Source organism: Chlorocebus sabaeus, chromosome 8, assembly GCF_047675955.1.
Source record: "Chlorocebus sabaeus isolate Y175 chromosome 8, mChlSab1.0.hap1, whole genome shotgun sequence".
Classification (NCBI taxonomy): Eukaryota; Metazoa; Chordata; class Mammalia; order Primates; family Cercopithecidae; genus Chlorocebus; species Chlorocebus sabaeus.
Window position 1 is genome coordinate 72,292,129 of NC_132911.1, and position 27,098 is coordinate 72,319,226.

Below are 27,098 nucleotides of genomic sequence, written 5' to 3' on the forward strand. Positions count from 1 at the left end.
AATCACTTAACAGGTATTTATTCAATGCACAGCATTGGGTTTGACATTATGGAATATGTATAAGATACCTTCAGAGTCTTGAAATAACAAACATTACATTGCTATGGAAAAATGAGAACCAAGATATGCGCTAGTGATTGGAACTGAAAATCATAGGTATTTAGTAAATGTGAAGATGGCTATTGGCTTGAGAAGCCCTATATGGGTCCTTTGTTTAGACATGGTTTAATTCATTTTGCAAATTTTTTAGCATGCTGTTTGACAATAAAGTTCGATTCCATTTTTGCCTAATTTTGAGTTAGTTGTAACAGAAACATGCCACAGCCAAACGTTCAAGCCTAGTGTTGGAGTCAGCAGCTACTCAAAGTCCTCAGCAGGTTTCACACAGTTCAGTCTGACTGCAGCATTTTACCCCGGAGCCAAGTGGAGGAGCTCTTTCTTTCTGTGGGCAGATTTGGGACATTTCATCCTGGCTGGCTTGCAGAGGAGATTGTAATTACCCCATCCTCACATTGTGTGTAACTCTGTTTGCTGTCTTGTAATCCCCGAGGCCAGGACTCCTGTTTGTAGGAGCAGGGAGAGGGATTGACAATCCAATATTCTCCCTGCCAAATAGAGAATGCCTGGGCGAAACCCAAGGCACAGGTAGAGGGATAGGTGGGTTTTTAATACTGAATGTGAGCCAGTGAGGACATTAAGGCCCGTTTACAGTTTGGGTTTAATATTTGGCTAGCACTTTGAAGATTGTTGAGTATTTCCGTAAGGTGGTGATGGTTGTGCTAATGGCCAGGGGCTAAAGAGAACACCCATTATGCACCAGGAATATTCATTCTCATAGCAGTCATGGAAGCCAGTTATTCTCATTATCCCCATTTCACAAGTATCCAATAAAACGACCACAGCTTTGTTTTAGTTGTAGTCATGCATGGCACAACCTGGATTTCAATGAAGCTTTTCTGGTCTAAATTATGCTGTTTGTATGACTCGTTTTGTGAAGAACAAGTGAACTTTGAATGACATGCTTTTTATGCAGTAGAATATTTATTTGATATGAAACATTGAAGCACTCTAGAAATATTTGTAAGCCTATTGTATTCAGCAAATAAGGTAGTTATCTATAGCAGACAGTTTGAAAATGTGCATTTACTTTTTTAATATTACATTGCAGCCTTCTGTCTTCAATAACATATTCTCCTAAATTAGAACGTAAGACATCGGAGGGCATAGTACCAACAGACAGTGACAATGAGAAGGGAGAACGAAACAGCAAACGGGTCTGTTTTAATGTAGCAGGAGATGAACAGGAAGATTCTGGTCATGATACCATCAGCAACAGAGACTCTTACAGGTAATTCACTAACTCATCAAACTCATTTACTCAAGAAAGTCAAACGTGATGCTGGATTTTCCACAAAAATCTTGAAAAAAGGTTTGGATTTTTTTTTTTTTTTAGTTGGTCTTTCACAGTCATCACTTGTTATTACCGACCTCAGACAAAGCATAATGGGACAGTGTAATATTTCAAATCCTTCCCTTTTCTAATATGAATAGCTTGGAAAAAGCATTTTTTCTGTGGTGGTGTGAGCCTAATTTGGGAGCGTTGTTCTGTATATGGATTATGTAACATATATAGCAAATAAGAAAATTGTGTCTAATCTGAGGGATTAACATCTTTTTCAACTATCTGTTTCTGTCACTGGTTTATTGGATAGCGAATAGGAGTTCTTTTGGCCCTTTTTTTCTCTCTTTTCTTTTCATTTTCTATGTTCCAAACTAATTGGACTAATGTTCCTTGCCTACCTCTGAGACAAAGCTTGTGTTTTTCACTCTCTTGGATACCTTCTGTATTAGTTTTCTAGGGCTGCTGTAACAGATTACTACAAACTGGGCAGCTTAAACAACAGAAATTTATTTTCACACAGTTCTGGAGGTCAAAAATCTGAAACCAAGGTGTGGGCTGTGTTGGCTCCTTCTGAAGGCTGTGGAGGAAGGATCCGTGCCAGGCCTGGCTCCTTGACGTGTAAACGGCCATCTTCTCCCTGCGTCTCTGCACATTCTCTTCCCTCCATATGTATCTTGTGTCCAAATTTCCCCTTCTTATAAGGACATTTTATAGGGTGGCTCAAGGTGGCACCCTAATGACCTCATTTTAACTTGATTACCTTTGTAAAGACCCTATCTCCAAATAAGGTCGCATTCTGAGGCACTAGGGATCACTTTTCAACCACATGAATTTTGTTGGGAGACCCTGTTCAACCCCAAAGACTTTCCCTCCAAACTCTGTTTTTGTCTTCCTACTAGACTTTCAAATGATGTCTCCTCGCATGAACTTCCTTAATTGAAAGTGCTTTTTGTTCCTTGAATCCGTGTATCACCTGATACCTCACTAAGGACTGTCATAACCAGCCACATAAGCTGTGTATACAACTTTAACATCTTTTTCATTTATGTTAATTGAAAGCAAAAACTATCTTCTTCAGTCGTTTATTATGCAGTGTTTTGCAATGAAAAGATATTGATTCAATAGTAATCAAAGTTCTCATCAGAGTATATATAACTAGCTACAAACTAGGAGCTAACATTAAAAATATACTTTTACCAAACACATGGGGGAAGAGGAAGATTTTACATAATCCTCACTGCCACCCTCGGTGGCAGGTTCTGATAGGAACTCCATTTTACATATCAGGAAGCTGAAACCCGGAGGGCCGATATCATTTACCTATGAGACCAGGTGGTCTGGCTTCCCAGTTTGTCTCTTAACCACTCTACTGTTCCAATTTCTATGTTTTCAAAAAGGATCTTAATGAACACATAAGAGTTATTCTGGAGATTTAATCATAGATCAGACAGATTAACCACTTTTATCACTTCATTTACTTTTCACTTCTGAGCATCCCAGCCTGCTCTTTAATAGGAATCTGTAGGGTTTTTCCCGGTGGGAAATTACACATCTAAAAATACTTCCTTAACTCAAGTTCTAGTTATCAGATAATTAAAATTACCCTGACAGTTTCCCTCTAGGCTAAGATAGAAATTTTAAATGTAAATTTAAAGTTAAGAAAGTCCTTTTTACTTATTCTGAGAGGAAAGAAAATATTTTATCTCCTGCACTATTTCTGAAATCTGTCCCTGTTCACACACAAACATTTTAAACATTTCTTTCCTTGGGCATTCATCATTATCAAGCACTTCCCTGTGCTAAAAGCTCTGAGGTGGAGACAGACAAAGTCCCTATCCTCCATAAGGAAGCTCAGAGTGTAACCAATAAGTTATGATTTAAGCTATCAGAAAGGGACAGAAATCACAAAACGGTATTTTGTCTCTATTAGCAAGTTATCTAATTACCGGCATATATCATGAAACAGATTATAAAGAATTTTAAGTTTGGTGTGACTCCTAGTTTTATAACTAACTGCCCTTAAAAAATCATTTGGGACTAGATTATGTGATACAAGAAAATTTGAAATATAATTGAATCGAAAATATGCCATCTTTAAAAGGTAAGATAGACTGAGTTGAACAAGTTTATCTTTCTCTTAGCTTCCTCTAAAACATATTAATAAATATAACTGATATAAATTTATGTCATAAGAAATTGCAGGGACACCTGGGCAGTTGCACTCTTACAGTAACATGAAACTTATTGTTTTCAGTGACTGCAACAGCAATAGGAATTCCATCGCCTCCTTCACCAGCATCTGCAGCAGCCAATGCAGCTCCTATTTCCACAGTGATGAAATGGACTCAGGTGTGTTCATTGGTGAAGGCCTGTGGGCTTTTTGATGTTAGTCCTATAGGAGATAACTTTAAGGTTTTAATTTCTTAGATCCATATGAATTTTTATTTTTACCTTTTATCATTCACTCTCTGTGGCCACACATATTGCATTTCAAGTTTATGTGCTTCATAGTCTATTTCCCAATCCCATTTTAAAGGGAGTGAATTAAAACACAATGAAATAAGCAAACTAATTGTAATCTTCAGATATGCTCTATGATCTCTTTATGGTTCTACAAAGGATTATAGGTACACAGGAAACATACTGAAAGTATTAGGCATTGTTGATGGGGATGGGCAGGTGTGGAGTTTGAAGCATTAAAGACAGCAGGTTCACCTAAGCTAGCTTTATATGTGGATGATGAGGATTGAGGGTAATGAGAGAAACAGATTGATATAATTATCTTATAAATATATTATCTTGTATGTGTTAAGAACAAATACTTTTCATCCAATTAGGGAAAATCTTGATATTTGATTATTCAGTTTATTTCAACTCTTCAACCATTGGAGGAACATAATTTGAAAGAATAATTAACAAGTGTCCTTTCTAGGGGTCACTCTGCCTTCAGAAGAAGTAATAACATCCCAGGAGCTATTAAATCTTTTGGAACTCTCTGTGAACATGAGAACTGTGCATGGAATAAGAGCTTGTGTTTAATTTTTACATTTTATTTAATATTTAAAATATTTTGGAATGTTAAACGTAAGATGAGTGATTGTTGTTTCTGGTTTTGTTTTTGTTTTGACATCTAGGTGATGAACTTCCCCTAAGTGTTCGCATTTCTCATGATAAACAGGACAAGATACATAGTTGCCTTGAACATCTTTTCAGCCAGGTACAATCGGGCATTTGTGGGGCTTTTGTTCCACAACTAAACTGTCAGGAGTCCCTTTTTCAGATGCAGTACAAGGAGCTCGGAGTTAGAAAAGAAAGGCCTCAATCTGTCCTTCCACCTCCTTTACCTCAATTTCTGACATTTAAACTAGGAATAAACATTCCTTCAGCCAACTCACCTAAAGGATTTTTGTGAATATCAAGTATTTTACAGTCCTGGGAAAATTACTGTTATACACATAGGAGTTCCCCTTTTTAGTGTTTGTTTTTTTGTTTTTTGTTTTCAGAAAGCTTTATGATATTTCTTGCTCAACATTCTTTCTAATTTTAAAAAGCACAAGATATTGCCTTGGAGGCTAATTTTGTCGTTTTAAATTAAAAAAATGTATAGCCATAACCAAAATTTGTAGTAGAAGATTTTACCACTTTGAAAAGGATTGCAATAACTTATAGTTAAAGAAAACTCCAGAGATTTTATGTTCTTTTGTGAGGTAAATTTATATTTTGTATTAATATATGGTAAGATAGTAAGAAATGTCATTGCAAATGTTATCAGGTGCATTTATTTCAATATTTTATGTAAAGATCGATTTCACAAGCATCACGGGGTTTCAAAAATAATTGTTGCTTTAAAAAAACATTTTATAAGATTTACTTTTAGAAATATATATCATGTACTATGAGAAATATGTAACTCAGAAATCTCTACTATTGACAGGTGGATTCAATTACCAATCTCCTAAAAGGGCAGGCTGTTGTGAGGGCCTTTGACCAAACCAAGTATCTCACTCCAGGCCGAGGATTGCAAGGTAAGTCTTGAAAAATTAACTAGTAGAAGCAATTGAGAAAAAAAGGTGGTAGACAATATAGTCAAGAAGCAAGGAGATTGCATAAGAGGAGCAATTCTGGTTACTCATGTTTCATAATTCACTGGATACTACTTCTATTTTGATAATTTTTGAATATGTCAAAAAGTCTGCATAGGAAGTTTTACAATTATTTGAAAGTTTAAAATGTTTAATGCCTATAGGGGCCAGGCTAAGCAAAAATGAGTTAATCGAAGATACATAAGCATGAAGTTGATTTTGCTGAACCCAAGCATAATGTCTCCTTGGCTGTTTCCCCGTGGTAAGGAAAGGGTGTGGGGAATGAGAGTTGATGAATGGAAAGGATGGAGCTGCCAGTCTGACTAGTAACTAGTTTGGGATAATGAAAGTAGAGTTTTCATCTAAATTTGCTTTGTTTAAACATTTATAAGAAAATAACATTAAAGTTTGACTTTTTAGGTTTAATGGATTTTCTGACGTTATGGCAAAATAAATGACCACCATGTCAATAGTCTAGGACAACAGTGACAGAAGAAGGTTTTGAAGCCTAAAGGATTAATTGGTGGGGAACAAGTTGAGACTTAAGAGAGATTTTCTGTGTTTATTTAGAATTTCAACAGGAAATGGAACCAAAGCTGAGTTGTCCAAAAAGGCTACGGCTTCATATCAAGCAAGACCCCTGGAATCTTCCCAGCAGCGTCCGGACTCTTGCTCAGAACATCAGGAAATTTGTTGAAGGTCAGCATGAAAAGCAAAGATCGTTGCATGATCTTAGCAATAATCATTTTAAAACCCACTAAAACCAAAAGTTTGGTAATGCTTGATTACTTTTTGCAGTGTTTCCTGTTGTGAAGAAAATAAAAGTACTGAAAATGGTGAGGGAGGAAGAGGGCAAGAAGGAATAAGATTATAGGGCCTTGTGTCCCCAGGGTTATAAACATCATGGAGAATATTCTCATTGAATAAAATAAGGGCTCAAAGTTGTGAAGACAAATCGAACATGAAGAGAATTTAAGACTTTATAATAGGAGACAATGTCTTAAAAAAATTCTGAAGGATATACAAAAGGCATGAAGCTAATGCTTATCCAAAAAAAAAAAAAAATCAATTGTGAAGCTGTGTGAGAATCAAAATAATCACATAGGTTGCATCATTAATTTTTACGTTTTTGTTTCAGAAGTGTTTGTCTAAGTTGATTGCTCTTAACTACCGTAACACTATTTACATGACATTCTATAATTGGTAAAAACCTGTGAATTGGAGACATATAATTTTGAGACGACTTCACTGAGATAGATTGCATGTTGTTTAGAATGAGCGTGATTAAGTAGAAAATTCTGAGAGTTTCCAAAATGATTATGGTGAAAAAGATGAAATGAGAATTCATCTAGTTTTAAAAATATATAACTCAGCAATTTTCTTCCCAGTGATTAGACCAGTGGTTAGCAACATCTGGAGGTATTTTTGGTTGTCACAACTGTGGGTGTGCTACTGACCTCTAGATAGAGGCCAGGGATGCTGCTGAACATTCTAGAATGTACAAGAGAGTTCCTCACAAGGGAGAATTCTCTGATCCAAAATGTTAGTAGTGCTAAGATCGAGAAACCCGTACAATAAATACTATTCCTGTGTTTACAGTTTTATCCCTCAGTCATTTGTGTGTCAGTTGGATGTGGTCAATAGTATTCAGTGGTATTTAGCAGAATTACAGTATAACTGCAGTTATTACCTTAAGTGGGGTAAATTAAAGAGAGCTGTAAATGTTGCTGACAAAAGACAACCTCTTATACCAAATGGAGTCTGAGTCACTTAACTCTTTCAGGCTTCAACTTACACATTTATTAAATGACAGAGATGGCTTAAATGTTCTGTGATTACTAAGTCTTCTGCATAGACTTATACTCAAATATAACAACTTTTGTTTAGAGATTAGTAGAAAGGAAATTTGTATAGATATGGAATACTTCCCCAAATAAATTATAGTGATTCTATCTTGTGATAAAATCTTTTGTATTTGACAGCTGGATTTCTTGGCTATATTTTTATTTTATGGCCTAATATAATGTTTATCTATGATACTTTGTGACATAATATTTAATGAAAAGTATGAATTTAAAATTCCCCAAAATATGAATAGCATAAATATAAAATGCATTTGAAAAAACAATTATGTTTTAGAAATTTAAGTATACACTTTACTGAGTAAAAGACATATTTCTGCTGAATAGATGTCAGTATTATGACACTACTAGAAATTATAATTCTGCAGTTGTTCTCATCATCTTTGAGATTTTATATTTGTTTTAAGGTAAATGTATATTGGCTAGGAATGGAGAAATCCTTAAATCATCTCCCCCACTTTTATGTTTTGAACAATTTTATCTTTCAGATAGAAATTTCTAATGCTCTCATTAGTTTCCAAGAACTTCTTGGCTTCTGCATTAATTTTACTATTTACCCAAAAGTTATTCAAGGGCAAGTTATTCAATATCCATGTAATTGTATGGTTTTGAGTGAATTTCTTAGTCTTTATTTCTAATTTGATTGTGCTGTGGTCTGAGAGAGTGGTTGTTATGATTTCACTTCTTTTGCATTTGCTGAGAAGTGTTTTATGTCTGATTATGTCATTGCTTTTAGTGTATGTGCCATGTGGTGATGGGAAGAATGTATATTCTGTTGTATTGGGATAGAGATATCTGTAGATGTCTATCAGCACCATCTGATCAGTGCTGAGTTCAGGTCCTGAATATCTTTGTTAATGTTCTGCCTCGATGATCTGTCTAATACTGACAGTGGGTTGTTGAAGTCTCTAACTATTATTGTGTGGGAGTCTAAGTCTCTCTGAAGGTCTCTAAGAACTTGCTTTATAAATCTGTGAAACTAATGAGAGCAAAGGTAAAATATACCAGACTCTCTGAGACACAGCTAAGGCAATGTTAAGAGGAAATTTTGTAGCACTAAATGCCCATATCCAAAAGTTAGAAAGATCTTGATATATAAACCTAACCCCACAAGCAAAAGAACTATATAACCAAGATAAAATCAAACCCAAAGGTAGCAGAGGACAATAAATAACTAAAAGCAGAGCTGAACTGAAAGAGATTGAGATACAAGAAACAATTTAAAAGATCAATGAATCTAGGAGTTGGTTTTTGAAAAAATTAATAAAGTAGATAGACCACTAGCTGGGCTAGTAAGGAAGAAAAGAGAGAAGATCCAAACAAACATATTAAAAATGACAAAGGAGATATTACCACTGACCCCACAGAAATACACATAACTATCATATTATGTGTACTTACACATAAGTGTCATAACTATGGATACTTCTATGCACATAAACTACAAAATCTAAAAGAAATGGATAAATTCCTGGACACATACACCCTCCCAAGACTGAACTAGAAAGAATTTGAATCCCTGAACAGACCAATAACAAGCTCCAAAGTTGAATCAGTAATAAATAGCCTGCCAACCAAAAAAAAGCCTGGGGCCAGATGGATTAACAGCCAAATTCTACCAGATGTACAAAGAAGAGCTGATACAGTTTCTATCAAAACTATTTCAAAGAATTGAAGAGGAGGGACTCCTCCCTAACTTACTCTAGGAGGCCAGCATTATCCTGGTACCAAAAACTGGCAGAGATACAACAACAAAAAGAAAACTTCAGGCCAATATTCTTTATGAACATCAATGCAAAAATCTTCAACAAAATACTGGCAACCCAAATCCAGCATCACATCAAAAAGCTTACCTACCATGATCAAGTAGTCTTTATCCTTAGGACACAAAGTTGGTTCAACATACTCAAATCAAGTGTGATTCATCATATAAACAGAACTAAAGACAAAAAGCATATGATAATCTCAGTAGATGCAGAAAAGACTTTTGATAATATTCAACATCCCTTCCTGTTAAAAACTCTCAATAAACTAAGTATTGAAGGAACATACCTCAAAATAGTAAGAGCCGTCTAAAACAAACCCGCAGCCAACAACATCATACTGAAAAGACAAAAGCTGGAAGCATTCCCCTTGAAAACCAGCACAAGACAAGGATTCCCTCTCTCACCACTCCTATTCAACGTAGTATTGGAAGTCTTGGCTAGGGCAGTTAGGCAAGAGAAAGTAATAAAGGGCATCCAAATAGGAAGAGAGGAAGTCAAACTATCCCTGTTTGTAGGCAAAATGATTCTATATCTCGAAGACCTTATAGTCTCAGCCCAAAAGTTCCTTAAGCTGATAAACAAATTCAGCAAAGTCTCGGGATACAAAAATCAATGTGCAAAACTCACTAGCTTTCTTATACACCAACAACAGTCAAGCTGAGAGTCAAATCAGGAATGTAATCTTATTCACAATTGCCACACAAAGAATAAAATACCAAGGAATACAACTAACCAGGGAGGTGAAAGATTTCTACAAGGAGATCTGCAAAATACTGCTCAAAGATATATTAGAGATGACACAAACAAATGGAAAAACATCCCGTGTTCATGGATAAGAAGAATTGATACCTTTAAAATGGCTATACTGCCCAAAGCAATTTACAGATTCAATGCTATTCCTGTTAAACTACCAATAACATTTTTCACAAAACTAGAAAAAAACTATTTTAAAATTCGTATGAAGCCAAAAAAAGAGCCTGAATAGCCAAGGCAATCCTAAGTAAAAAGAACAAGGCTGGAGACATCACACTACTCAACTTCCAACTATACTACAGGGCTACAGTAACCAAAACAGCATGGTACTGGTATGAAAACACACATGGACCAATGGAGCAGAATAGACAGCCCAGAAATAATGTCACACACCTACGACTATCTGATCTTCTACAAGGCTGACAAAAACAAGCAATGGGGAAAGGATTTTCTATTTAATAAATGGTGCTGGGATAACTGGCTAGCCATTTGCAGAAGATTGAAACTGAACCCCTTCCTTACACTTTATACAAAAATTAACTCAAGATAGATTAAAGACTTAAAAGTAAAATCCAAAACTATAAAAACTCTAGAAGACAATCTGAGTAATACCATTTTGGACATAGGAACCAGCAAAGATTTCGTGACGAAAATGCTGAAAGCAATTGCAACAAAAGCAAAAATTGACAAATAGGATCTAATTAAACTTAAGAGCTCCTGTATAACAAAAGAAAGTATTAACAGAGTAAACAGACAACTTACAGAATGGGAGAAAATTTGTGAACTGTGCATCTGACAAAGGTCTAATGTCAAGCATCTATAAGGAACAAATTTACAAGAAGAAAAACAATCTCACTAAAATGTGAGCAAATGAGATGAACAGACACTTTTCAAAAGAGGACATACATGTGGCTAACACACATGAAAAAAGCTCAACATCACTGTTCATTAAGAAACATATGAAAAAAAAGCTCAGCATCACTGTTCTTTAGAGAAATGCAAATCAAAACTACAATGAGATACCATCTCACACCTGTCAGAATGGCTATTATTTAAAAAGTCAAAAAATAACAGATACTGACAAGGTTGCAGAGAAAAAGGAACACTTACACACTGTTGGTGGGAATGTAAATTAGTTCAACCATTGTGGAAAACAGCGTGGTGATTCCTTGACCCAAAAACAGAAATACCATTCGGCCCAGCAATCCCATTATTGGATATATACCCAAAGGAATATAAGTCACTCTGTCATAAAGATGTGTGCACACATATATTCATTGCAGGACTACTCACAATACCAAAGATATGAAATCAACTCAAATGCCCATCAGTGGTAGACTGGATAAAGAAAATGTGGTACCTGTATTCCAGGGAATAATATGCAGCCATAAAAAAGAATGAGATAATGTCCTTTGCAGGAACATGAATGGAGCTGGAGTCCATTATCCTTAGCAAACTAACACAGGAACAGAAAACCAAATACCACATGTTCTCACTTATAAGTGGAAGCTAAATGATGAGAACACATGGACACAAAGAGAGGAACAACACATACTGGGGCCTATCAGAACGTGAAGTGTAGGAGGAGGGAGAGGATCAGAAAAAATACTTAATGGGTATTAGGCTTAATGGGTTATGAAATCATCTGTGCAGCAAACCCCCATGACACAAGTGTACCTATATAAGAAACCTGCACATGTACCCTTGAACTTAAAAGTTTTAAAAAATACATTTCTAATGCAGGATAAAAAGTTTAATTTTTCAAAAAGTACTCATTTTAAGAATCTTACATTTTCTTCTCAAGACCTACTTTTGTACTCTTTGTAACTCATGTCACAATAAGCAGCTATAGGAATGATAACTATATACACATAGTGATTGACAGATTGATCGATATGTGTTGTGTATATGGGTGCCACTCTTGGTCATGGGAGTCCACTAGCCAGTTGAGTGTGGTTGAATGGACTGAGAGTCTTATAGTCAAATATGTGGGGAGGGCTCTCTGTAGAATTTAAGTTGCATCTCTGGTTGCAGATTTCTTTGTTTCAGTGAGCTGTTTGGGTCAGAGCTGTGATTGTCACCATGTTAAATGAGTCTTTAAAAATGATTACTTTTTGCTTCATCTCATTGGACTATGCAAGGGAGAGGGCATACTACCATTTCCTGGTAATCCCTGTGATGTCTGGTCCTGTTAGGAGTGGAAAAAGCATTAGGATCGTTGAAATCCATTGCTTGTTATGTGGAGGCACTCTGAGAAACTTCGCTGGCTGAGCACGAATTTATCCTATTCAACTTAAGTCATTTTCATTCTACTTCCTAGACTGTCTTTATATAGTGAATGAATGACTTAATGGAAGGTTAAATCTTGGGACTTAATTTAACATGGTGCCACCAGGCCAGAATTTCTTGGTTTATATAAGTAGCTGGGATGACCCCATTTCTAATGTTTGTCCTAGTCTCCGATTTCAAAATATCCCATCCATTATATACCACATGTGATATCAAGGTGTTGTAATTCTATAGTCTTTATTTAGAAAGAACTGTTGCAGTGACATTCAAAAATTGTGTCATTATATACTCACCCATTCATAGCAGATTAAACTGTGTGTAGAAGAGAGCAGAGAAGATAGTGAATTAAGTGAGGAAAGATTAATTGTATGGTGTCACTAAGATGATGCCTGTCTCCTGCTTAATGTTAACTCTGAGGTAAGTTATGTTCTCATATCATCAGCTGAATGAAGATATTTTTATCTGAGTAGCCCACCATCGCCTTAAATTCAGATGTTTATTAGTGAACACATTTTTGACTTTTTGTTCCCTAAAAAGAAAAATGCTTTATTCTAAATCTCATTTTTTTTTTTTAGCAACCTACATTTAAAATTTTTTTTCCCTGTATTTGTCCCAATATTCTAAAGAATGTCTCTTCAGTTTTTCCCTTTTTCATCACACTTCAGTAATTGCAATGATTTTTCTGGCTAACCTCCCTCTCCCTATCTTTTTCTGATTCTTATAACCATTATGAGATTCATCTTCCTAAAATATCGTGTTCATAATTTCACTACTGGGTCACAGAGTCTTGCAGTGATTTTCTGTTAGGTAAGACTAAACTCTTCCATCTGTTAGAAGCCATTTTTCAGTGGAGCTTTCTAATCATATCCCAATCTCAATCTCTTAATGACATAGTAAAATCTCTCTATGCTAGATTGTTAAATAATTGTTATTCATTCTCTACTATATTCCCTTGCTAGCAAAATTTCTCAGTCTTAGAATATGTATCTCTTTTCTTGACAGTGATAATTTAAAGTTTTATGAAATATTTTCTAGTCTCATTTAGAATTCTATAGCAACTTCGGCCAGATTCAGATTACAATAATAATAGTCTTTACGTGTATATAGCACTTTAAACAATTTTCAAAGACTTTTCATACATATTCTCACTTATATTTTACACAGACCTGTAAAATAGATAAGGCAGATGTTATCTTCATTTATGAATGAGTTAATTGAGACTCAAAGTAATTTAGCAATTTTCTAAAGCCACAAAGTTAGTATATAACAGCAGTCTTCTGACTCTTAGCTTATTGTACTTTCCTGCCTCTGAAATCCTTTTCTTCTTTCAGTCTCACTTGTAAAAATTAGTGCCCTTTCAAGTATTTCCTGCATTTCTTTTCAGTCAATTCTGTCTTTCTGACTCTATTGTGAATCTGTCTAGAATAGGATATAACTTAATCTTTTTTGTTTCCCATAGTCTTGGGTATTTAGCAGGAACATTGTAAGTTTTTAAATTTACATCTGTGATTGACCGTGTGTGGGTTGGGATTGGAAGAAGAGTATATATATATATACAAATATATATAAATAAAATATTGTTTGACAGTTTATTGCTAGTGATTACAACAGTTGTAGCTTGCAGAACACCAAGTAGGCTAAAACAGCTAAGGATGACCTAAAAACCTGCCAGGATTTGAATGGTGTTTCATTGACTGATATAATTCAGAGACATTTCAGGATCTTGAACAATGGATAGAATTAGTGTAGGCAAACAGGCAAGAGTAGCATGTCAAGTGAATTGATTTTTATTATTTAATATTAGGTTGGTGCAAAAGTAATTGCTGTTTTTGCCATCCATTGAAAGTAATGGCAAAACCACAATTACTTTTGCCCCAGCCTAGTATAATAAGATCATACTAATTTTGACTACACAGTTAAAATATGGTATTTGTGACAGAAAGAATGAACAATTAACTGATGTGTTTTCTTTCTCTGCAGAGGTGAGGTGTAGGATACTCCTGGCTCTTCTTGAATATTCAGGTAACATTTTGCATTTTATTTTTTTACTATTTAAGTGATTGTGGCCCAGGATCATAAAGGCCTTGAAATTTGAGGACAGTGCCTTCAACCATTTACAAAATAGAAATATGATCCCTACCTTCTCCAAACCTTTGGAAAGATTAGAAAAAGTACTCACATCATTTTAATAAAAATGCAAATATATATATACACATACATATACATACACACATACTTGTATTCTCTTATAAGCAAAACCATGAAAACATATATGAATATAGATTTAAACAAAATATTATTAAACAGGAAAAAGGGAGCAGGTTTTGCTAAAGTTAATCGTGTCTAAATTTTGTTTATGAACAAGAATGTATGTAAACATTTTACAAATCTTACATTAAAACACTTTTACCATGCACTTAGTGGGAGCTCAAAAAATATTGGTAATGGAAAATGACACTAAAGGACAATTAAATATTTGATGAGATTCTAAATTGCAGATGATGGACTGTAAATGTCATAAAGGCAGACACTATGTCTATTTTGATCATCAGCAAATGCCCAAAATAGTGGCTGGCATATAGATATTCAACAAATATTTGTAACAAAAATGAATGAAAAATTATATGAATGAAAAAGGAAAAATGTATGAAATATTTCAACAAGGTTTTCATTCAAAATGCATTTAGAAGGAAATGGATCATAAAGATTGGGAAAACTCACATGCCGTTTAATTACAGTGAACAGTTTGATATTAGCCTGCTGTGTATCTCTTTCTGTAGATTTGGAGATATATAGATATGTTGAATGAGTTACTTTTATTATTTTAATCTATTTCCCATAAAGTATGTGTATGTGTATACACAGAAATTCTATTACACTAACTAAATTTTGATAGGAATTCATTCCGAAAAATATAACCTGAATGACTACTTGTGATAGCAGTTAGCGTTTCTTGTGCTAAAAAAAATTCCCCAAACTTTATGGCATAAAACAATGACCATTTATTATTGCTTACCTGTCTAGTGTCATCTGGGCGATTCTGCTGGTCTGTGCCAGGTTTTATTGATCTTGGCTGGGTATGCCTATGTGTCTGCAGTCAGGTGGTGGGTTGGCTAGGCACAGGTGATCTAGGGTGGCCTTGCTCGCATGTGTCACATTTGACTGGCTGTTAGCTGAGGTTACAGGGCTGCCTGGGCTGCCTGTCTCTCGTCATCTATGAGGCTAGCCTGTTCCTGTTCACACGGTGGATTTGCAGGATTCCAGGAAGACAGTGCAAATGTCTAAGAGCTTGTCACCTTCTGGCCCCAGCATGTAACTGGCAAGGCCAGACTTAAGGGGTAGAGACATAGATTCTACTTTTGAAGGAGAGGGTCTCAAAATTACATTGCAAGAGTGTGGATACAGGGAGGGAAAGAATTTGTGACCACTTTTACAAAGTACCACACTTGGAAATTTTAAATTATGAATGAACCAAGTTAACAAACAGGGCTTTTTTATTTGTCCTTTGGTTGTTTGCCATAATGAAAAAAGTTTTTACCTTGCTTTTTGACTGAGTAATAATAATGGCAAAAATATCTTATAGTTTTTGAGCTTTACTGATAACACAATTCATGGACTTCATTTTCTTGGATTTCATTGGGTCCCCACAACCCACCACGTGAGAATATCATTGTTTCCACAGTTTTAAAGGTGAAGAAATTGACATTCTGGCAGATTAATAACAACCAGCACATAGTATACAGTCAACACTGACGTTGGAGCATCTAGAAGGTTAGGCATATTGATGTCTTATTGAATAAATGAATAAATAGTAGGTGGCAGTTTTGAAATTCAGACTTAGGTTTGCTTCTGGAGGCGATTCTGGGATGCTTCGTTTTATTCATTAGTGCTCAAATGGATGCTCTGGTAGATTTTTATTTTGATTTCAATTTTATTTTTCTATTCCTCTTATGATTCTTTGTTTTCCTTCTTTATTTTCTCACTCTCTCTCCCCTCTTCTATATAGGATGACACCAAAACAGTAGCCAAAATACTTCATATTTTTGGCTGTGAAATTATGTTCATTTGAAAAGGGTAGACTGTGTCTTTTAAATATTCTTAACCTCCTTTTATTTCTACCTTTCTCTAATCTCCTTTTTTGTTGTTTATTTTGCTTTATTTTCCCTACAATCTCTGTGTTAGCATAATTTCTGATATTGCTTTTGTGTGTCTAGAAACCATCTCATTCTTTTTAGACCAGCTAGCTAATTATAGATCTTAAACTTTTAAACAGTCAAGATTAAACAGTGTAATTTAAAACATGTTTTAGAAGATGAGATAGGTGCTTAAATACTAAAATGAAACTGAAGCCTTTTATAGGTACAAAAACCATTTCTTCTGAGTGTAGTCTCACTATGAGAAAACTATTACTCTATGATAAAAATAAATAATAAAAATCTTACTCTACAATAATAGTAAGCAAAAAAAAAAACCCTCAAAATCTCTGTTTTTCTTCTTTTGCTAGTAGCTGAAAGCAGATGTGATTTTTGCTGTAGTTCTTTCTTATTCATAAAAAATAGGAAATGAAGACAGTGTGCCCTGTTTATAATCCCAGGACTTTGAGAGGCTGAGAATGGAGTATTATTTGAGGTTAGGAGTTTGAGACCAGCCTGGACATCATAGTGAGGCCCTGTCTTTAAACAAAAAAAAAAAAAAATAAATTAGCCAGAAGTGATGGCATACACTTGTAGTCCCAGCTATTTGGGAGGCCAAGGTAGGAGGATCTCTTGAGCCCAGAAGTTTGAATCTGCAGTGAGCTATGATCCTGCTACTATACTCCAGCCTGGGTGACAGAGCAAGACACTCTGTCTTAAAAAACAAAAAGCAAAACAAAACAAAAAAACACACAAAAAAAACCAAAAATACCTTTGGTAAAGGATGGATACTTGTAAATTTTGAATGGTTGCATAATTGAAAGAAAAAGACCTGGATATTTTTGCTGAGAGTTAGTAAATTTTGTTGTATTTATGTAACAAATTGTTCCTTCTCCATGAGCAATAAAGCCGAGCACCTACTCAGTGCCAAGCATGGTGCTAGATGCTGGACAAAAAGAAGAATTACAATGATAGTGCTACACCATTTTACTTTGTTAAGTGCTTTAAATACTTTTTATCTCATTTATCTTTATCGTAGACCTAAGAAGGAGGAATGGACCCCATTTTCCACAAGAGGATCTGATACCTAAACTTTTTGGCTTAGAATGGGTAGTTGAAAGCGGTTGATATGCCTCTAAGGAGTGTAAGCCTAAGCCACATGCCACTTCTCTAGCCTTGGTGTGCTGATGGTTCCTCAGGAACACAGACTCATAAATGAATGCCCACTGTGTTATATACTTAGCCCTCCAGTAGAAGGATGCCCCCAGGTCTACGGTGAGCAGAAGAAGAGCCCCAGTACTTCCTTGGGAAGAGGGGAATTTCACAAGGGGAGATAATCTTTTAATGAGTTTCAATAGTTTGATGAGTTGACTCTTAAAGATTGATTTAAAGTTTGCTACACAGAGGAGAAGGACAAGGGCATGCAGTACATCTGGAAGGAAGGTATAGGCCAAATGTAGGCCATAGGGCATTTGGTATTTGAGAACTGCCGAGCAGTACCGCATGGCTCAAAGAGGACAGGTCTGTGTACCCCACGCTTCTGACTGCTTTCAGATACGTTGTTTTAATGTGCTCTCCCAATAATTCTGTGAACATTGTTGCTGTAGTGTGGAATGAATGGAGGGAAGTGGTATGTTGAGAAGCTGTAAATAGAAGTTGGGGATAGGTCGCAAGGTCCCACTTATGCCACTGTTTTCTAACTTTGTTATTCACTGTGAGATGATGGCTTGTAAAAAGTTAATTTGAAAAGCTCTTGATATAATATGTACATTTTGAATCTGTGCAAACAATTCATCTACTCTCTGTTGAAAATAGGAAGGTGGCAAAAGAATATCACCTCATGAAGTATGAATTTTTATTCAGTGTGGCTGAGGCCCCAGCTTGGATCCTCTAGTAGTTGTTGCAGCTGTCAATTCCTGTAAGGTATTCATTCAGTGTTAAACATTTGAATTGATGAATGAATACAACTTCAAGTTATCAACAGGTTTTGCACATTGAAAAGATGACTGTCAATTGCAATCAGTTCTGATTTGATAAAGAGGTTGAAAGAAAAATCTTATTTTGGCTTAAATGCAAATAGAATATAGTAGCAGAGTATAGCATAAACATCTAAGTATTCTTTTGAGGATAAAAACAGAAGAGAATTTTTTCACTAAAGAAACTTGGAAATGATTATTTCTACCAGTGCAAAGTTATTAATTCCGGTGATTTTTGTTAAAGCTTGCAGTGCAGATCCTTCTTTCTCTAGATTTTTGCTTTTCACTCAATATCCATAATTTCTTTCCGATTAGATTTTTATTAAAACATTTTCAAGATATAGGTGGGAGTATTGCTGCCATATCTACTGAAGTATTTTTTAAAATTCACCCAGATTTTCTGCTTCACTATAGAACATCTGAAAAACAAAGTAATAATGTACAACAAAGACATAGGACAATTTATTTTACTTATTTAGTTTCTGTCATGAACCTCAGTACCCTAGGTGCACACTGGAGCTAACAAGCTATCTGAATTAGCTTCTTAAGTAAAATTAAATCCAGATATTTCAAGAAACCAGAGAATTAACTCATGTCTTTTCATTTCACTTTTTTATTTATTTTTAGTGCCACTGACTCTATTTTAATCATTGATTTAGTGAACATTTGTTCAGTGTCTACTCTGATAGAAATTGTGCGCAACAAAATGGTGTTTAGTTTTTTTTCTTAATTGAGGATTGGACAAAGTTCATTTCCAGTTTAAAGATTTTACAGTTACCTATAAATGCCCTTTCCTATCTAGTAGCATGGGGCACATGATATAGACGCTTAACACATGTTGTTGGTTAAATTAGTAAGCTGAGCCATATGGAATGGCCATATTCCACCATTTTAACCTACCGAAGCAGCATGTTTCTATAGTTGAGCCTAATAAATGAATATTCAGATACAAAATTAAATATTTTGAATATTTAATTATTTTTCTAATAAAATTTTCAAGAGTAGGTTTTACAGTGAAACCAAGTAACATAGAAACTAAATTATATATACATATACCTTTGATGGTTATTAAAAACAGATGTTCAATGTTCTTGGAAAATCTTAAAAATTATGCCTTTTTTGTCAATGAAACAGGAGCTCCCCACTGAATAAAGTCAGCATTTATCTCTGTGTTATACAGTAATATTGATAATGCTTCTTTATTCCAGAAAAGTCTATGAACCCTTGAAATATTTAAAGGGGAAAAATTTATGCGATCTGAAGAGAAACCAGAGTATATCCTTGAAATATTTAGTATGCATTTGACAGGAGGTTATTTTTCCCTTTGTTGTTTCCACTTCTAGTGGAAGTGATTTTTCAATATGTGGAATGTGTAGCTTTGTGTTTCTGTAGTTTGTATATATCCAGCCACCTGAAGAAATGAACTCTGTGTGTTAGCTTCTTTCCATTTGAAAAATCTCTAGTTCAGAAGTGGCAGTTCACAGTGGAAACATATCTTCAAAGTGGGTGTATTAGTCTGTTTTCTCACTGCTATGAAGAAATACCTGAGATCATGGGTACTCTGTAAAGGAAAAAAGTTTAATTGACTCACAGTTATGCATAGCCAGGAAGGCCTCAGAAAACTTAGAATGGGAGAAGGCAGAAGGGGAAAGAGGCATATCTTACACGGTGGCAGGCAAGAGAGAGCAGAGAGCATGTGTGTCAGAATACAGGAAAAACTGTCACTTATAAAACCATCAGATCTCATGAAAATTCACTCACTATCACAAGAACAGCATGGGAGAAACGACCTCCGTAATCCAATCACTTTCCACCAGGTCTCTTCCTCAACACCTGGGGATGATCATTCAAGATGAGATTTGGGTGGGGACACAAAGCCTAACCATATCAGTGGGTTAACCAAAACTCCAGTCAATTGCAGGATAAGAATCCTGTTAAACATATAAAAATCAATTCATACTAAAACTATAAATACATTGCTTATTTGAAAGAATTATAGAAATTTATATTCTTCTATATTTGAACATACTTATAGCTCAGGAAGTTTAATAACACCATTCAGGAGAGACAGATTTGCTTATAATTGCAAACAATTGAACATCATATACTCTTCCCTATATGTATTTCACATTAATGTTTTAGGTTTAGTTGTTAATTTTAAAAATTGTATTGATAATATTGTGTTTAATTTGCCAACAAAAACTGACGAATTGGACTTTGAGTTTTGTTTAGGAAAATGTCATTGCAGCAAATGCGAATTGTGTCCCATCAGGTATAGAAAATATAAATAAATGAAGCCTTATTTTCCTCCCTCAGGTTTTATCAAACAATTTAATGATTCTAGAATAGAGTCACATTATTGATGAGAAAAAAATATTTTAATATTTCTAATATTTTTTGGTGTTTAGTGTTTTCTGTAAAGCATGTTTGCTAAAATGTGTGTGGTCATTCATAGAGCTCAAATTCACATTTTTCACATGTGTGAGTTTAGTGAAAAGATGAAATGCTAGTGAATGTAGATGCTTAACTCATTGGTTTTCACCATCTGCAACATTTTTCAAAGCATTCTCTATGTTCTCTTTGATCACAGATAGTGAGACACAGCTCCGTAGAGACATGGTTTTCTGCCAGACTCTTGTGGCCACTGTCTGTGCCTTCTCTGAGCAGCTCATGGCGGCCTTGAACCAGATGTTTGACAACAGCAAGGAAAATGAGATGGAAACTTGGGAAGCCAGCAGGAGGTGGCTGGACCAGATAGCGAATGCAGGTGTTCTTTTTCACTTTCAGTCACTTCTGTCACCAAATTTGGTAAGGAAATCACATGACTCCCACTGTCTGTGTCAACTGTAACCTACATTGTGGCATGTTTTGAAATAAGAAATAGTTATTTCTTTCCCGCTGGTTATCTCTATGAATGTGCATGCATTCAGCTACTTTAAAAATACACATTTTTCTGTGGTCCTTCAATTTTTAATAAGTATGTAGAATGTATTCCTTCTTTGCTGATTTGTATCTCTTCTCTGTGGCTGCTAAAAGCTGAGACAGCCTCCATCTGTTACTAATTCTTGTATCCCTACCCACTGACTGGAAAAGGTCACCAGAAGAAAAAGGGTCTTTCTGCTGCTTTTCCTTACTCCCAGTCCAAGGACACAGGCTGCTGTGAAACCAAAGCTCCTATTGCGATTGATGTCCTGGAGCAGGCTTGAGAGCCAAGCTCAGAGAGCTCAAATGCCATACTGCCTGACAATCTGTTTAAACTTTGCATATGTTAAATAATTTTAGTTCTTTTCTTTGTATGCATGTTTGTCCTATTAAATCAAAGAGCATTGCCTTAATTGCTGTAGAATAATCTATGTTTATTCATCGGGTTTCCACAGTGGATATGAGGAAGGCATCTTTAAATATGTGAAAAATAAAACTGTGGTGAACTGAAGAGATTTTTCACGTGTACCTCCGGTGGTTTGGATAGTTATCATCATGTTTAAAAGCAAATATGTTCACTTTAATATGTAAACGTTAGGTGATCACGGAATAGAATTGTAATTTTAAACCTGAGAGCCTATTTCATCTGTTAAAGTACACATAGAAAATGTAGCTACAAAGTAACATGTTTGAGTTTAAAAACAAATGTGTGTGTGTGTGTGTGTGAATTATATATGATAGGAAGCCTAATTTTTAACACATGGTAGGTGTCAATTATCTGTTGAATGAATGTGTAAATGAGTAAGGCTTTATTTCTGTTGTGTTTTCCTTACTTTTAAGATGCCGTTGTCTAATCAAGTGCCGGTGCTTTTGCTTTAAACTTAATTTTATTGGAAATCTCAAAGAATATGAGAAAATATTTACGAATCATATATTTGATAAGTGACATAGGCAGAATATTTAAAGAACCCTTAAAATTCAACAGTAAAATGACAAATAACCAATTAAAAAGTATACAAATGATTTGAATAGCTATTTCTCCAAAGATATAAAAATGTCCGAACAGCACATGAAATGATGATCAACATCATTAGCCATTAGAGAAATGCAACTCAAAACCACAATGAAATACCACAATACGTGTGATATGGATGGCTATAATACAAAAGACAGATAGTCACAAGTTTTGAGGAGGATGTGGAGAAAGTTTGTAACCCTCCTAGGTTGCTCGTGGGAAGTGGCACAGTCATTTTGGAAACTGGTTTGGCAGTTCCTCAAAATATGAACCGTAGAGTTTCCATATTACCTAGAATTCCTATTTCTACGTAATATCTAAAATAAATGAAAACTTACATTCACACAAAATCTTACATGCAAACATTCCTAGCAAGATTATTCGTAGTAGCTAAAAAGTGGAAACAACTCATATGTCCATTAACTGATGAATGGATAAACAAAATGTGATGGGTCCATATAATGGAATATTATTCCACAATAAAAAGGAATGGTGTACTGATACATGCTACAACATGGATGAACGTTGAAAGCATTATGCTAAGTGAAATAAGCCAGTCACAAAAGATCTCATGTAGTTTGATTCCATTGTGGTGAAATGTACTAACTAGGTACATTTTAGAGGCAGGAAGTAGACTAGTGGTTGCCTACAACTGACGGTTGGGGGCAGGAAAATGAGGAGTGAATACTATTCGGTATTGGGTTTCTTTGGGGGATGATAAAAATATTCTAAAGTTAGATGATGGTGCTAGCTGGACAGCTCTGTGAATATATTAAAACCCCTGAGCTATACATTTTAAATGGGTGAATTTTACAGTATGTGAGTTATATCTCAATGAAGCTGTGTGTTTTTGTTTTTTTTTTCAACTGGTCTTGTGAAACCCTTAAATTTATTTGAGGAATTGATTTTATAAAGAAAATAGAGAGGTTGCTAAGGAAAGAAAAATTGAAGAAACCCGTAGTCTTTCTGCTTCTGTCAGAAAGGCAGAAAGAAAACATCCACCCAGGAGTGTGAATGGCTCTCTAGGAGCAGTGCTCTGGTGGTCTGTGTGTCCCTGACAGCAAGGCACAGCCAGTGGTCACTTGGGCCTGGCTTTGGCAATGTTTGCTGCAACACCATGGCTTGTGCTATAGCCCTCAAAGGCCATACTGTCTGGAAGATTTCTTGCTTTGTGTATTTTTATCAGAATAAACACTGATTCTTCAGTCCTGTCCTTTCTTTCTAGGGTCATGACATTTTTTTGCTGCTTCAAAAGGATTTTTTTAAGATAATGGTTTAGGCCGAGTGTGGTGGCTCACACCTGTAATCCCAGCACTTTGGGAGGCCAAGGCTGGTGGATCACGAGGTCAGGAAATCGAGACCATCCTGGCTAACATAGTGAAACCCTGTCTCTACTAAAAATACTAAACAATTAGCCACACTACAAAGTTATTTTGGTCTGGATTTACATTATGTCATTTTACTTTATATTGCTTTATATCATCTTGTATTATATATTGTTTTCTTTCTTTGTAGACAGATGAACAAGCCATGTTAGAAGATACACTGGTTGCACTATTTGATTTGGAAAAGGTTTCCTTTTACTTTAAACCATCAGAAGAGGAACCCCTGGTTGCAAGTAAGTAATTAGGTATTTACAAAATTTATTTGGCATCAAATAATTATATATGATACAACTTTGATATTAATATATTTGATAAATATTTTATTAACTGAATGATTGAAATGTATCCTTTTGATTTAGCAATTTTCCACCACTAATCTGATAAAGGCAGTATTTTAAAAGTTATATATTCAGAGAAGTAGCAATATGTATGGCTTAATGTCCATATCTTTTACTTTCTGCAAGTTATCATTATTTACTATTTCCACATTCCCATAAATATAGTTAAAATATATCGATCAGTCTAATAAATCTTCAGTAGTTTGTTATTATTTTTACATGTCTCTTGTTTTTTCAGAAGTACGAGTATCATGTGTACTAGGCCAGAAGGTGTAAGCTTCTTCAGGTTTTATTTCTCACATTCCTAATGTCTAGTACAATAAATAAGGACTCATACATTTTCATTTGATTCATGATCTGACTTAAGATGATAATCATTCATTTATTCATGTATCAAAAGCTCCTTAAATGCCTGCTTCTTGCCAAGACTATTCTTGGTGTTGGATTCAGTAGAGAACTAAACAGATAGATATCTCTCATGGGGATTAAGTTAAGGTGAGGAGAGATAAATAATAGGCAAAATTATTTTATAATAAATTAGAAGGCAATTATGTGAAAGCTATATAGGGAAACAAAAGAGAGCAAAAGATACCAATGAAGGGGCAGCTGAAAGGTTGCAGATAATGAATGGGGTAGGGAGGAATCTTTACCTAAAAGGAGAGCAGAACCCTGAAGAGGTTGAGGGAGGGAGTAGTGGAGGTGTCAGAGGAGCAGTGTCCCAGGCTCACTGGACTCTGAGGCTGGAAGCAGACATGGCGTGCTCTCAGGATAGGAAGTTGGCCTACATAGGTGGAGTGGAGCAAGTGAGGGGAACAGAAAAAGAGTTGGAAACAGCAAGGAGGCCAGACTATGCAGGGCTTGCCAGCTGTTGAAAAAGCTTTGCTTCCTAACCATGCCATTGAACAGATGAATTATGGGATGTGACTTCCATATTAAAAGGCTGTCTCTGACTGCTGTGTTAAATAGACTACTCTGGGACCAAGGGCAGAAGCCAAGTGATCAGTTAGACGACTACTGAATGATCCAGGTGGGAGAGGATGGTGATTTGGCCTGGAGGGTAGCAGTGGAGATTATTTAAAAATAAAGCAATGTCAATGCTGTTTAATTTATGAAAATAGAGAGAACAGAATATTATTAAAGTTTCATTTCCTCTGATGAATGAGGAAGAGAACAAGAAGTACAAAGTTAGAAATTTAGGTTGTATTTATTCAAGGATTTTTCTGGCAGAGGGTATTATTTGATAAGGATAATATTATTTGAGTAAATTGTGTGGTTTTCTGTGGATATGTATAGAATAGGATATATTTTCATTTACTTGAATAATGTGGGCATAGTTTTGCTGCAGGCAGAGAGAACTCTATTTTCGTGATATAACCCAATATGTTGTTTAAAGTTTTGCCTGAGGAACTATAAGTTCACAGAAATACTGTTTTCCATGGTTCTATGACATTATTGGCAAATGGTCTGTTGAACAAGAAGAAGAACCAATATCATAAGCTTGATAAAATACTTGCTTATTATCTACTGTGAAAGATTTAACTTTGAAACACATACTAAATATAAAAAATAATTGAGCCCATGTAAGTAATAATAGTATGTAAATGTAGATGTCACTATAACAGATACAGGCATTCTGAATATATTTGGCAATACATTTTAATGTATCTCTTCAAAGTGTAACCTCAACTTCTGAAAATAGTTCCCTAGTGAGGGGCTGGTTCCAATGCTGCACTATTGAACACTAAAAAGAGTGAAGATAGGAATATAATTCTTATTTTAAGTTGATGCAGGAAATAAAATTATTCTGTAATCAAAGGTCATCACATCTTATTTAAGTGGTGTAAGGAAATGAAGCTTTATTATGCATTGCATGTAGTTTGATCTTCCTGTTACTTAGATGCAGAGAAGTCAGATTCACTAATTAATTCCATATCACTGGGATGGAGACTAGTTGACTGCATGCCTTTGAGGGAGGACTAAGTACAGAGAGTGGGGAAGCATGAAAGTGTAAAGATACCACTGGCTTTGAAGTCAAGAAATCCAAGTCCAAATCTTGGCTCCATTCTTATCTTTAAGCATGAGAACTGTAGCTTTCCCTGACTCACAGGGTTGAGGGACTTAAATAAGATAATGTATTTGAAAGACTCTAGCATTATATATGGCTATGCTAGTATTCAGTAAGTATTTGAATCCACCCTTCTTACTTAATTACTTTGCATTCTTCTCAAAAGCTATATTTATAGCTTCACCTATAATCTCACTTTTGCATGAAAAGAATAATGAGATTCTGAAGAATTATGGCATGCCAAGCAAGTAGATCTCAAATGTCTTGATTAAAAACAGTTCATTTTCATTGAAGAAATAATTATTAAATATATATATATAGCATGCTAACTACTAAACTAAGTTCTAGGGATATCATGGTGTGCAAATGAAACAAGGCTTTTTTGGCATGAAGCTTAGATGCTAATGAGAGATACAAAGAAGTAAAAGGGCAATTTGACCACTTTGGTAATAAGGGAAGTACAAGGTCCTTCTCATGTCTTATTACACAAATCAGTGAAGGAGTAATAAACTAGCTAAATGGTAAATTATAATTAAATTTATTTTGTGGAAAATCTGCATCAGTTTAGGAGAATAATGTAATGACAGCAGGTCTTTTTTTCAACGGTGATATGGGTAATTTTATAGTAGTTCATTATTAGGAAAATGAATATGTTTGAGTCCCCACTATCCTTATATGGGCCAGGCATTGTGCTTGGAGGTGTGGATACCATCATGGATGAGACAGGCATGGTTCCCATCTTCATGGAACTGACAGCCTAGTTGGGAATAAGGAATTAGGAATCAATAATGAATGAGGAATGAATAATCAGCAATCAACAAGAAATCAATATAAAGATAAAGCTGTGATAAATCGTATGAAAGAAATAAGCAGATGCATAAAGAAAAAAGGTGAGGCAGCCCTTCAAGGGGTGACTGGTGGAGGATTCTCTGCAGAAGTAGCTTTTAAGCTGAGATCTGAAGGATAAGAAAGACCCAACTCTGCAGAAAGTCAGGGAAGAACAACCCAGGCAGAGGGAACTAACAGCTTCTTAGTCGAAGACTTATTTTGAAACTCATGGGCCCATTCAATGGTTAGAGGCTATGTTTACAGGGATGGGATGGGGATGGC

General features: G+C 35.3%; 1 protein-coding gene across 1 annotated transcript in view; it reads left to right on the forward strand.

Moving 5' to 3' along the window:
• The window catches only part of PREX2 (phosphatidylinositol-3,4,5-trisphosphate dependent Rac exchange factor 2), a 287,857-nt gene that overhangs the window by 158,112 nt on the left and 102,647 nt on the right, over positions 1-27,098 (forward strand). The window contains exons 26-33 of the mRNA XM_008000802.3: positions 1,169-1,348; positions 3,657-3,751; positions 4,537-4,619; positions 5,337-5,427; positions 6,055-6,183; positions 14,135-14,176; positions 20,854-21,071; positions 23,716-23,818. Of these exons, the coding sequence (XP_007998993.2) occupies positions 1,169-1,348; positions 3,657-3,751; positions 4,537-4,619; positions 5,337-5,427; positions 6,055-6,183; positions 14,135-14,176; positions 20,854-21,071; positions 23,716-23,818 (941 nt within the window). The remainder of the gene's footprint in view (positions 1-1,168; positions 1,349-3,656; positions 3,752-4,536; positions 4,620-5,336; positions 5,428-6,054; positions 6,184-14,134; positions 14,177-20,853; positions 21,072-23,715; positions 23,819-27,098) is intronic.